The sequence below is a fragment of the Rhinatrema bivittatum genome, chromosome 6 (assembly GCF_901001135.1).
Source record: "Rhinatrema bivittatum chromosome 6, aRhiBiv1.1, whole genome shotgun sequence".
In the NCBI taxonomy this organism is placed as follows: domain Eukaryota; kingdom Metazoa; phylum Chordata; class Amphibia; order Gymnophiona; family Rhinatrematidae; genus Rhinatrema; species Rhinatrema bivittatum.
Window position 1 is genome coordinate 304,801,834 of NC_042620.1, and position 13,950 is coordinate 304,815,783.

General features: G+C 39.0%; 1 protein-coding gene across 1 annotated transcript in view; it reads right to left on the bottom strand.

The window, feature by feature from the left end:
* The window catches only part of DIAPH2 (diaphanous related formin 2), a 2,404,298-nt gene that overhangs the window by 1,690,412 nt on the left and 699,936 nt on the right, over nucleotides 1–13,950 (bottom strand). The window contains exons 12-13 of the mRNA XM_029607438.1: nucleotides 10,016–10,134; nucleotides 2,503–2,619 (exon numbers count right to left, since the gene is read on the bottom strand). Coding sequence (XP_029463298.1) covers nucleotides 2,503–2,619; nucleotides 10,016–10,134 — 236 coding nt within the window. The remainder of the gene's footprint in view (nucleotides 1–2,502; nucleotides 2,620–10,015; nucleotides 10,135–13,950) is intronic.

A 13,950-nucleotide genomic window follows, 5' to 3' on the forward strand; every position in this document is an offset into this window, starting at 1 on the left:
GTGACAGTTTGTACAAAAGAATAAAAATTTTGAGGAGATAGGTTATATTTGCTGCCCACAAAGCTCTGAAGTTCCCCTCCACCCCACAACTGCTCCATACAGAACACTCCATAGTCACTCCACTTTCAGAATACTCCTGCAGACAAACAGAATTATGAAAAGCAGAATTATGAAAAAGGTAGGAGTTATAGAAATAACCTGACAACTATCCTTATGTGCCATTGAGTCCAAACTCTCAATGCATTAACTACCATCAGACAAATCGATCGTAAGGGTCTCCACGTTTTCTAAGGTTGCCAAATAGACAGCAGGCAGGGGCTCAGGGACTAACATTGACTGCTCTAAATTCACCCATTACTTCTGTTTACCCTTTCTGTTCCAGTCCATCATTTCACATAATTGAGAGGCAGCATAATACCATTTTCAATTTGGCATACTAAGTCCACCCCAAAGTTTTGGCTTGTACAATACATTGCGAGATACTCTAGGTAGCCTGTATTGCCATAAGAAATCGAATATTTTCTTTTGCCAAAGCTTCAGCATTGCATCTGATACCTGAACTGGCAAGGTTTGAAATAGGTAGCACGATCACAGGAGAACATTCATTTTCACCATGGCTATTTTCCCCAACCAATATAGCCCATGACCTTCCCATTTCTAAAGTTCTTTTAAAATGCCATTTAACAATGGAGGGTAGATCAAATTATATAAATCTTCCATCCAGTTCATCAAATACACTTCCAAATACTTTATCTTATGTCTAGCCCATTCAAAGGGGAATCTCCATCATAGGGCCTCCTCCTGGGCTGTGAGAACAGTTAGATTTAGTATCTCTGATTTTGCAAAATTAATCTTAAATCCAGACACTGCTAAACTTTCCCATCTCTGTCACAACACTCTCAAGGAATTATTCCAGCTCAACCAGAGCAAATATGATAATGTCCACAAAAAGTGACAGTTTATATTATCCCACAACAATGCCAGCTTTATGGATATCAATATCCCCCCAATCCAAATTGCAAATGGGTCCAAGAAGAGAGCAAAAAGAAGCAGTGAAAGGGTGAAGCCCTGTTGAGTACCTCGGCATACAGAAAAATTAGAGTAGCCGGCATTCATCTTCACAAAAGCCCTGGGAAGATCATAAAGGTTTTGGATCCATCAAAATTCATTTTCCTCAGGACTCTAAACAGGAAGGGCCAGTAAACCACATGGATGCTTTTTCTGCATCCACAATAAGGAAGATTGTCAGATTTTTTTATTTTTTTCACCCACCACACGTTTTCAATTTTATGGACATTATCTACAGCTGTCTGATTAGGTATAAAGCCTGCCTGGTCCATATGGACCAGTGAGTAGAACTCTCATTCAGTCGTTATACCTATAACCTAGCCAATATCTTAACATCAATATTAATGAGGGATATGGGCATATATCAACCACATTGGGCTGGATCCATTGCCGCTTTAGTTATTATAGCTACTCCCACAAAATTAGCTCTGGGAGGCAAGGAACCACCATTTCTAAGGTAATTCTACATTTTGATCATAGACGTTATCAGACAAAAGGCAAAGTGCTTATAAAATCTGGCCGTGAAGTCATCTAACCCTTGAGCCTTGCTAGGCTTAAGGGCTTTGATAACCTTCAGCACTTGTAGTTATCTCCTTATTTAACAGCCTCTGATGATTTTCAGTTAGCGCTGATAACTTTATATCACTCTGATATCTCTCAATGTCAAGTTCCTGAATTTTACTGTTTCATACATTTATACATAAAATTGGAAAAAACTGCTTCTGATATGGCCATCAAGATACCCCCCTCCTTCCCCTTAACTTTGGCCACCTGACTCTGAGCCATGACTGTTTCAATTTTCAAGCAAGCATCTTTCCTGTCTTGTTTCTCTCCACAAAATATGCCTGCTGTGTCAATTCCAAATGATGGGCTATAGTATCTGAATCAAGCACATGTTAATTGCCTAAACACAAATTTTGATAGATTTTGATTACGCAAAATCTCTAGGGAAACTATCTTCTGCTTAAGCACAGTACTAATTTTCTCTTTTTTCCCTTTTTATTTTTTTATAGGAAGCATGCAAGATTAATTTCCCCTGGACCATCCCCTTCAAGCACTCCCAGAGGATTGCTGGTGACATAGCCTACTGATTGTTAAGATTCAAATATTCCTGAATATCTCCCATCAATTGCATGCAATCATTGTCATCTGTTTAAAAAAATGATCATTTAGTGTCCAGTACTGTCTTCCCTGTGTCATACCTGGAAAAGTATAGATCAACCCAAATGGAAGCACGATCAGACCATGTGACTGGACCTATTATCTCTGGCTCACCTGCTTGATTCATGAATCTATGAGTTTGTCCAGGTAACTCAAAATTTATTTGGACAAACCCTTTTCAATATTGGCCTCTAAATATTTTTAGTGACAGGTCAAAAAAACATCAAAGTAAAGAAAGTAAAAATGTGATTGCTAGCTTATGGTGGCTCTTACCTGACATAATAATCATTCCTTATGAGCAGCAGGTGTTGCAGAATAGACAGGAAATAATTTTCAGAAGAAGTGTCCTTCAGCATATTATACACAAGATGGTATACTTCACTAATATCAGTACACGATGAGTCAAGGAAAGGCCAAGTAAACATGCAGCAGAGCATAACATATTTTACTTTTAGTTATTTAATGGATATATTAACTTATTCTACAAAAGATTGAAACAAGGTACAATAAAATATTCATAAAATATAAGATCATAAACATAAAAGTAGACAATATACAATAAAATTAATCAAATATACTAAAACAAACTAATATCTACTCTGTAGTAGGGGAAATAGAGAATTATTATCAACTGAGAAATCAAAATGTGAACAGCAAGAAAGAACACATTAATCAGAAAGAATAATTATTCAGGATGGCTGAAAGCCTCATGGAATAAAAAGGTTTTTAATTATTTTCTAAATTGCAGCAAGTCTGAGAATAAGTGAGGCATTCAGGAAGCAAATTCAACAACCCTGGCCCTGCAATTGAGAAGGCCCGATCACGATCTCAAGTTAAATGAGAAGATACTTCTGACAAAAGCTTATTGGCTGATCTAGGCGAACAAGATGGTTCATATTTCCGTAAGATAGAATTAATTGACAAAGTAGAAAGATTGATGATCCATTTATGAATGTGAGGATTTTAAATTTAACTCACCAATGCACAGATTGCAAATGCAAAGCACAGGAGAAATATATTTGTGAATAACTGTCCCAGATAAATTGTGCACCACAAATTCTGTAACATCTGCAGTGCTCTCAAAATTGGTCAAGTCGAAGAAAAAGAGAATCACAACACTGGTATACAAATTTTTACAAGTCATCTGCTTCAGCAATAAAATTTGCCATTTATTATTGATGTTGATGTGCTGAATTTGTATATGAAAATTAACCCACCTGATTGGCTACTGTTTAGCCAAAAAAGCTTCTTTCAAAAATATTAAAAAAAAAAAAAGGTCCATCTGAGAAAAATAGGAAAAAGCATAACCATTGGCAAGTTAGATGTAAGAACATAAGAACATAAGAAAATGCCATACTGGGTCAGACCAAGGGTCCATCAAGCCCAGCATCCTGTTTCCAACAGTGGCCAATCCAGGCCATAAGAACCTGGCAAGTACCCAAAAACTAAGTCTATTCCATGTAACCATTGCTAATGGCAGTGGCTATTCTCTAAGTGAACTTAATAGCAGGTAATGGACTTCTCCTCCAAGAACTTATCCAATCCTTTTTTAAACACAGCTATACTAACTGCACGAACCACATTCTCTAGCAACAAATTCCAGAGTTTAATTGTGCGTTGAGTAAAAAAGAACTTACTCCGATTAGTATTAAATGTGCCCCATGCTAACTTCATGGAGTGTCCCCTAGTCCTTCTACTATCCGAAAGAGTAAATAACCGATTCACATCTACCCGTTCTAGACCTCTCATGATTTTAAACACCTCTATCATATCCCCCCTCAGTCGTCTCTTCTCCAAGCTGAAAAGTCCTAACCTCTTTAGTCTTTCCTCATAGGGGAGTTGTTCCATTCCCCTTATCATTTTGGTAGCCCTTCTCTGTACCTTCTCCATCGCAATTATATCTTTTTTGAGATGCGGCGACCAGAATTGTACACAGTATTCAAGGTGCGGTCTCACCATGGAGCGATACAGAGGCATTATGACATTTTCCATTTTATTCATCATTCCTTTTCTAATAATTCCCAACATTCTGTTTGCTTTTTTGACTGCCGCAGCACACTGAACCGACAATTTCAATGTGTTATCCACTATGACACTATGACATGTAAATATTGATAAGATTGGTTAAAGGGGTATTTGAAAAGAAGCTGGCCTTAAAGGCAAAAACTAAACAAAAAACAAAACAACTTTTTTCAAATATATCCGAAGTAGAAATCCTATGAGGGATTCATTTGAAAAATTAGATAATCTAATGATTAGAAGGGCACTTAGGGAAGATAAGGTCATTGCAGAAAGACTGAATGAATTCTTTGCTTTGGTGTTTACTAAAGAGGATGTTAGGGAGATACCTGTGCTGGGAAACTATTTTCAATGGTGATGATTCAGAATAAATGATACAAATCAATGTAAAGCTGGAAGATGTAATAAGGCAGATTGACAAACTAAAGTGTATCACATTACCAGGACCAAATGGTATACACCCCAGACTTCTGAAAGAACTAAAAAAATGAAACTGCAGATCTGTTACTGGTAATTTGTAACCTTTGTTGGGATTGTCCACTGTGACTGAAGACTGGCTGTTGGCCAATGTAACCCAGAAGGCTCCAGGAGTGATCCAGGAAACTACAGACCAGCGAGTCTAACCTTCAGTGCAGGGAAAAGTTGTGGAAGCTTTTCCAAATAACAAAATCACAGAACATATATAAAGACATGGTTTAATGTGACAAAGGAAGCTTGGATTTACACAAGGGAAATCTTGCCTCACCAATCTGCTACATTTTCTGAAGGGGTTATTAAACATGTGGATAATGGTGAGCTGGTGGATGTAGTGTATTTGGCTTTTCAGAAGGAGTTTGACAAAGTGCCCCATGAGAGGCTCCTGAGAAAATTAAAAAGCCACAGATTGGAAACAACAGCCTATTGTGCATTGCAAACTAGTTAAAAAGGATAGGAAACAGAGGATTAAATTGTCAATTTTCTCAGAGGAGAAGGGTAAACAGTGGCGGGCCTCAGGGACCTGTATTGGGACCAGTGCTTTTAATATATTTCTAAAAGGGAACAAGCGAAGTGGAAAAGGGAACAAGCGAAGTGACGAAAATTTCAGACAATATAAAATTATTCCAAACGGATTGTAAAAAATTGCAGGAGGATCTTGCGAGACTGGTCATTTAAACGGAAGATAAAATGTAATGTGGCAAGCGAAAAATGATACATGTGGGTAAAAGTAACCCACACTGTGGTTACACGATGATAGGATCCATATTAGGAGTTACCGCCCAGGAAAAGGAATGGGAGTCAAGGTTCACTGCAAGGTGGTGGCCAAAAAAGAAATGTTAGGAATTATTAGGAAATAAAAGCAGAATTATTAGGAAATAAAAGCTGAATAAAATGGCAAATGTTATAATGCCTCTATTGCTCCATGGTGAGGCTACACTTAGCGTACTGAATGCAGTTCTGGTTGCCACATCTAAAAAAAATATAGTTGCACTGGAAAAGATACTGAAAAGGATGATCAAAATGATAAAGGGGTGGAACAACTTCCCTACAAGAAAAGGCTAAAGATGTCGGGTCTATTCAGCTTGGAGACTAGATGGCTGAGGGAGGACATGATAGAGGTCTATAAAATCATGAGTGGGCTACAACGGGTATAATTAAGCTCTAGAATTCATTAGTGGAGGATATGGTTAAGGAAGTTAGCATAGCTGGGTTTTAAAAAGGTTTGGACAAATTCCTGGGGAAGTCAATAAACTGGTATTAACCAAACAGAAATAATAGCCACTACTTATCACTGTGTGACAGCAGCATGGGATTTAGCCAGGTACTTGTGACCTGGACTGGCCACTATCGAATACAGGATACTGGGATTGATGGACCTTTGATCTGATCCTGTGTGGAAAGGTCTTATGTTCTGGATAGAGCTTTCAAGACAGTAAAGAATAAGTCTGGTGTCCAATCCATAAAGGAAAATTGCTGTAAAAGATATGTGGCAGAGTAAGCTCAATCTGTGAAACCTTAGAGCGAACAGGAAACTGGTCCATCACTATCGCCCATAATTGTTTAGAATATAAATTAAAGCTTATCATAGCATCTAGGCTTTTTAACCTAATTCCATGATATAAAAACAGAAAACCAGAGTTAAAATGCCCATCTCAATGCTGAGATCTATATGGATTAGTGGAATCTAAATAATATTAAATAAATAAAAACAGATTAATTCTTGTTTTAAAACCGCATGTACTGGGAAAGTAGTAAGAAAATCATGATGATAAAAATCTCAGATGACAAGGTATTAAGTTGGTAGTATTCCCCGAGACCCCATCCAAAGAACATAAAAGAACAAGTTTCTTTGTGATATGTTGAAAATGATTAATATAAATTGATGATACCTAAAAGATTAAAGCAATTTTGTCAAATAAATCATCAACTAAAAATCTGTTAGACCGAATCAGAGATCTAGAGATTAAAATAATGTCTATTAAACAACAGCTCTGATCATCACCATTATGGAGTAAGATCCTGTTCCTGCTGTCATTACTAGTTTCTGATCTCTCAAAAGTTCATATTGGCAAGAGGTGAATAATGTCTGAGAATTTATTTTTCTTGTCTCCCTCAAAAATAAAAACATAACTATTTTAGATATTTTCCTATCAAATATATCTTTAATTTTTGAATGACCTTGGAAAAAAACTCTTACAAAATATTTTACACATTTATATCCAGGTTTTTAGAATATTAAGCACTTTTATAGAACTGGAATGCAATGATACAAGAGACCATTTCTGGACAATCTTATATGATTGATCCCAGCCTCTTCATCTGATCCCTCTTACAGTGCTCAACAATATCACAAAGAGACTATGCAGTGACAGTGAAAGGAAAATTGCATGAAAGAGCATAACTACATGAGAAGCTAATTTAACAACTTTTAAAACAAAAGGGCATTCAATGAGAGGATAATTTTCAAAGACATTTCCAAAGATAAAATAGTGCTTTACCAGCAGAAAAGGACATTTACAAAATTGACCATCTAATACGCAGATAGTGGAGGATATTCAGAGAGCAGGGATGGGAAGAAGTTTGCCTTTATATTTATGTTTGCTTTATTAAGAATATGAGGGCAAATTGTCCTGAAAAAAAATTATGTGTACAAATCAGCAGGTTTAAATGTGAGTGGGCACTGCACACAAACTTAGTTTGAAAATTGGTATAATAAATGTGCACATTTCCTGTCTGATTTATGTGGTCTATTACAAAATTACCCTCATTCTGTATTAACAAAGTACACTAATAAATGCCAATTAGGTAAGTTTTAATTTTCAGACATTAAAGTTAATGTGTCAATGCAGATGTTATCTCAAAATCTTACCTAAAAATTGTATTATACTTAGAGCATTCTTTGGGGAGGCAGGCCCAAAAAAAATCCCAAATTTTTAAAAAGGCTTTTGAATTAATTGATCTTTGCAAGCTTTTGCATGTTTTAATGTGTCATTTTTTATGCGCTAATACATAATGAACTGTTTTGTTTGAATTTGCTTGTCATTGTCTAATTAGTATACATTTTGCATTAGCATTAATTAAAATATATTAATAGCCTTTCTAAGGTGCATTCAATGCCTGCAAAAGATCATTCAGGCTAATACGTTAACGATTATGTTACTGTTAATGGGAGGCACCCTAGCATGAATGCCCGGGTACCATCTGTAATAGGTCGATCATGCATCCAAAGGGAGGCGGCCCAACTCAGCAGTCTGACAATCAGCTCCTCAGTAGAAGGGGCTGCTGCAGATCCACAAATGGCTCCAGTCTCATGGGGGACATGATCATTGCATTTGCCAGGACTCTTTCCTGCAACGCCTGCACTACTTCTGTCTTTATTTTAATTTTATTTAACTTTATTATAATTTTTTTTTGTCTGTGGTTGATGAGTGCTTATTTGTAAAATATTTTTTGTAGTGGTAATGCAGTAGATAAATGTGTCAAATAAATAGTGAACTAGATAAAATTATGTTTATGGGCAGAATTTGCTTTTAATTTTCATTATGCTAAACTAATTCCATGTCAAAATTCTGTCGGTGTTTGTTCAAGTTTCATGGCTGTTAGAGGGTTCATGTTAGCGAACACAAACAGTATGGGTCCTATTCATCAAGTCATGCTTGCAAGTATAGATTTCAGACCATTAGAATGAAAATGTTGCATTGTGTTTGGCTATGCTGGAGCATATTAACCGTCAGGGAGTATCTGCTACAGAGCAGAAATCTAGAACATTACACATTTTGAAACAGTTCAATTTTCTACCCAAATGACCAGTGAACATGAAGAGGTTTCCATGATACTAATAAAACAAACCAAATTATCCAGTGAAATCACACTGATTCTGCAATATCCAAAAATGCAAATGTCAGTTTACAACTATCCTCTTTCCCCTGCCCCCTATTTCATAAAATATTTGCCTATAAAAAATGTTTATAATTAAATTGAATTGAATTGAGTGTTCTATGAAATGCCTAAGTATAGGTGATTATTTCTCTCATGATTTACAAGAAGAAACTGGCATCAATTTGTCTCAGGTGCAAACCTAACAAGGTGATTCATATCAAAATTAATCAACCCAAATTAATTATAAAATACAGCACGATAGCAATAAGATACCCCAGGACGATATACCGATAAACAGTATTTCTCACACGGTTGATGTCGTGAAACCTTCAACCTTGCTCACCAGAATGCTGTCAAAATCATGCCGTAATGAAGCAATAGTCTTTTCCGAACTATTCATCCTGGGCCAGCTTTTAGGGTGTTTGACTTGTGCAGCCACACATGGCATCATGCTCAAGGGGATGCCACTGCCCCCTCTGTTCTGCATTCTCCCATACGAATGGAATAGGAATAGGAATGCTTTGTGCAGGTGGAAGAAAGCTTCTGTCTGTAATGGTAAGTGATGGAACAGCCTGCAGGCAGGAGGAGGAAGAGGGGAGGAAAAAAGAAAAGGATACTGCTGGGCAAGAAAAGCAAGAGAGAAAGGTTTTTGGGCACTCTGGGCAGGGGGGAGGGAAGTATGTGTGTGTATGTGGTGGGACAGGGGGACTGAGAGTATACTGTGGTGCCAGAGCCACTGCCACTGCTGAAGGAGGCAGAGCTGTGACAGAGCAACCACCATGATGAGAAGGAGGCGGCAATTTTCAATTTTTGCACAAAGTACCAGTTACCCTACAGGCAGTCCTGTGTGCATCTCCACCACTGGTCATTATTGTTTGTTCAGAAGAAATTGAAGATCTGCGGTAAAGTACTTACAGAAAGATTAATGAACAGTAAATGTCTTGTCCAATGGAGATGCCTGTCTTCTCCAGGAAATTTTAATCTAACTGTTCTTCTTCATCACAGCAATTCAGAAACAGAATCACAAACCTTTCAAACAGTAATGTGTGTGAAACAGAGCAATTTATATTTTCCATCCAGCTTGCTTAGAATCAAATGTTATATTTCACTTATAACTTTATCACAAATACAGGTTGCTATCATGTCATATTGTTTATTACCATCTCTTCAGGTCAGACATTTTTCAGTCATTGATGCCTCTGCTGTGTTAAAGGCAAAAGAAGTACTGTATGCAGTCAGTGGAAACATAAGTTATCAATAATCACCAGAAGAAGATGGTGATACAAATGATACTAATTGGGAAAGTGTTATAATTATACCAGTTAATGTACTAAATCTGGAACAATTTAATGAAATTAACAATATACAGATATGAGTTGTAATATAATTAATAGAGTTCATGAAAGGATATTCCATTTCAGCTCGGATGTCATTAAGGCGGTGTGATAATTCAATTAAGTCTTCATCTTTGTTTTCATCAAACACTTTCAACTGAATGTCAAGCTCCTCATTTTCTTTCTCTTTTAGGTCCTAATGCAGAAAAGGATGAAAATATAGCCATCATCTTTCAATATGTCCAGCTGTTTTCAACCATCAGCATATAAATACAAAGCATAAGTATCTTACAAGGTCACCATTTAGAAAAGATGATCTGTCATGCATGGTTTCCATGAATACGTTGAATGTCTCTCTTAACCTGATTGTGAAGAGGAAGGATAAATAAAGTTTGAGCATAAACAGGATTCACCTACGACCTTATCTTGCATAAAACATCTAAGAGATCTAAGCTGATAAGCTCCAGTTGTAAAAGAACTTCACATTTAAAAAAAATCCATTTATGTGGCTGTAAATAAACACAAAGAAGCCATATTGTGATGGTCGTTGTATAAAACTTCTATCCAGCAAATCCATTGCCATGCACTGGAGGGGAGCAAGAATATCTTTAAGGAGATGAGCTCTCTCTTTAAAGCAAGGCATTTTATAGGCTGCATCAGAATACCATGCCAGTTGGCAAAATGGGATCCTGGAGACTCTCTTTCAGCTGTAACAGTTATGGCTTCCTACCTATTAACACGTCAGCAATGTGGAATTAAATCTTATAAGAGGTAAAAAGTCCATTATCTAGGACTGATGTAATGAAGCCACGTACAATGTTCCCTCTAATTTTTGAAGGGGTCCGTGCACAAACATTTTTCTTTCGTGCAACATTTTATAAGCTGAGGTCAAATTTGTGCAATATGGGCCAGTAAAAAGAAAATAATTTTGGGATTTCTTGTGCAATCTCTGTTTTGCCATGTGCATGGGGTTCAAGACCCATGCACGCACACACACACACACACAGTTTATAGGGAACAATGACCTTGTATTTCTCTTCCAAGTGAAGACATCTAGCATTTAATGTAATTTATGCGGCATATATCAATGAATTTTTGATTGTATGCTTTTTAAAAACCAAATAATGTATGGGTATGTATGAAACATTTCAGTTCCCACTGTCATAATTATTTACAGCTTTCAAAACTAACCAACAATTTACTTATATTTAGGCATCAATCTTCAGCTCATTTTATAATGGCCTGATTATAGCCGTATAACCCTCAAAAACTAGTAGCATATTTTAAGCTAGTCCAAAAAGTACCCCTTTGCTATTCATATGCTCCTGCTTATTTTTACATTTTCAAGTACATGAACTACAATATAGTAGCTCATTCAAGCTGGAAGAATCTTCCTACAGATAAATAATGGGGGTAATCCACTTAGAAAATAAAATAATATCAGGCATAGATGGTAAACCTCCTACTTTAGGGCAACTATATATGGATTACAGATGTGGTGCCGAGACACTGCGTGGACACCGCCAACAACCCGGTGCCACGTTCCAAGTGAGAGAGGAGGGAGAGGGCCGGCAAGAGCACACACACCTCTGATGGCATGTGCCGCACTTGGCGGCGTTCCCTGGGTGTGTGACATTCGCATACCAGAGTCGTGCGCGTGATGTGGGCACTGCCACGATGATGTCGCCCCCAACAAGGGCATGTATACAGGTCCAAAAAGAGGTCCCGAGGAAGAAGGTGGGGAGTTGGACCAAGACGGGATCAATGGTTGGTTATTAGAAGGAAGGCAGGATTTTAAAAGAGAGGAGGCTGCCAATACAAAGCCCAAATGGGCTATTCAAACCTAGGAGGTTCCCCTGGGGACAGAGCTGGCTGTGCAAGACATAGAGGCTGGGTCCAGACAGTTGGCCATTCCTCTTGCTCTTGCTCTTCGACCCTTGGCCAGCTCCTTATCCTGGTCCTCCACTGAGTATTAGCCTCCTGGCTGAGAGCATTAAAAAAAAAAAGTGAGATAAATTTCAAACAATTGGCAAATATTAAGTACTATTGTCCTTGATCAACAGCTTACAAATCTAATTATATATTTAACAAAAAAAAATGGCTGATCGAAATAGGCTTTTCTTTTGGTTTGCAAGCTCTGATTTGCAGTCGGTCCACTCTCCAAGATAATGGCCACTGCCAAGAGCGCACCAGCTCATCGCCCATTCAAGAAGGGGAAAGTTGCTACAGCTGCATCGCCTTCCGAGGAATCAGGGGCTGCATGCCCCACGGTTACCCGCTCTAGCAGGGATGGAAGGTAGAAAAGAGGTGTGTCTGAGCCAGTGAGCATTCTGTCTGTGCCAGCTAGGGGTGGTTCAATCCCAGAGAGGAGTTGCTCGGGGGGAGATCAAGTCCAGGGCAAAACAGAAGAGTGGATATCCTTGGGTGGTGTCTGGGACCCCGGCCCCACAAGCCAGCCCCATAGCTGGACAAGTGGTAGCTGCCAGCAGGGGACTATGCCTCAACCCACCCCGGCAATTTCATCCTGTCGGGGAGCAGGTGGTACACGGCTGGGAGAGCCCAGCCATTTAGCTGCCCTGCCCACTTCTGATCTTGGCGGCAGGTCGAGGCAAGATCTCCCAGCTGGTTTACTTGAAACTGTGCTGGGCCGTCTTATTTTTATCCAAATCTGCAGGTGCAGAACTGGCATGGTGGGTCTGCTCTGGTTTCTTGACCAGGTGTTCAAACTCTTTGGTTACAGCCTCACTATGACGGAGTCTCGGGTTCAGGGGGCCCATTTCCTTTTCACCTACAGTTAACAGCTAGCATTGCAGCACACGCTGTGCAAGGCAGCTCTTCCCCTGCGATGCCTCCCACGAAACCCCCCCTTCGCCTGGAGTGGCAGCCCTTGGACTGTTCACTGAAGCAGAGGTTCCCCCGCCCATGGAAGAGCTGCCAGCCTGGCCATCCCAACCTTCGGCAGTGGCGCAAACAGCGGAAGGTGAGTTACTAACTTGTTTGGTTATGTCTGGGCCGTCAGAGCAGCCACAGATTATCGAGGCAGCTGTGGGTGATGGTACTCCTAATTATGGTGAGGAAGGCAAAAGAAAGGGGAGTAAGCACAAATAGAGGAGCAGGAGGCACTCTTTCTATTCTGACTCATCGAGCAGTCGGAGTGCCTCCTCGGAATCCTCATCTGGGTCACAGGGTTCTTCAGTGGCTGAGAGCACTTGTGCTGCTGCCTCTCCGGCCTCTGGTTGCCAACACTAGCCACCACCAAACAACTGTGGCAGGGTGTGCTACGCTCCCTCTGGTGTCGTAGTTGCACCGGCAGAACATGGATATTTTTAGCTTATTAGAGGAACGCAGTATTTATTTATTTATTTTATTTTATTTATTTAAAAAATTGTCTATACCATCGTTAAGTTAAATACCATCACATCATGGCCTTCTGTAAACAACGGTTTACAGAAGGGCATGATAAAGAGAAATATGGGTGGTATAGATTACAAATTACTCGTGTGCCATCATAGTACGGTAACAATTTAAAATAATAACAGTAAAGGAGAAGATACAAGAAAGAGTATATTTATTTATTTATTTATTATATTCTGCACAACAGATTCCAGATCTGGCCACAGCTGTTTACAATTATAAACAGTAATTAAAAAGTTTACAATCAATGTAACCACATACATAACCATAAAATTGACACATAGGGGGCCTATGCTTGTGAACTGCGCTAATAACTATTGTTCTAGGCTTTCCTCAGCGACACTGGATGATTTGGATCATGGGACAGTGTATTAGGCCAGGCAGTGGCCAAAGAAAGGTGCTGCCAGCTTGTACCTGGGCTTCACTGCTTGCAATGTGTTCGTGCGATGGTTGGGCAAGAGAGGAATGCGATGGAGCAAACATCCTTTTACAGTAGCAAGTCGACAGATCAGCTCCTCCCGAGGTTCTCATCATCCACTTGGGAGGCAAGGATCTGGTGATCATTCCCGGCCATTTACTCCTGAACACCATGAGGAAT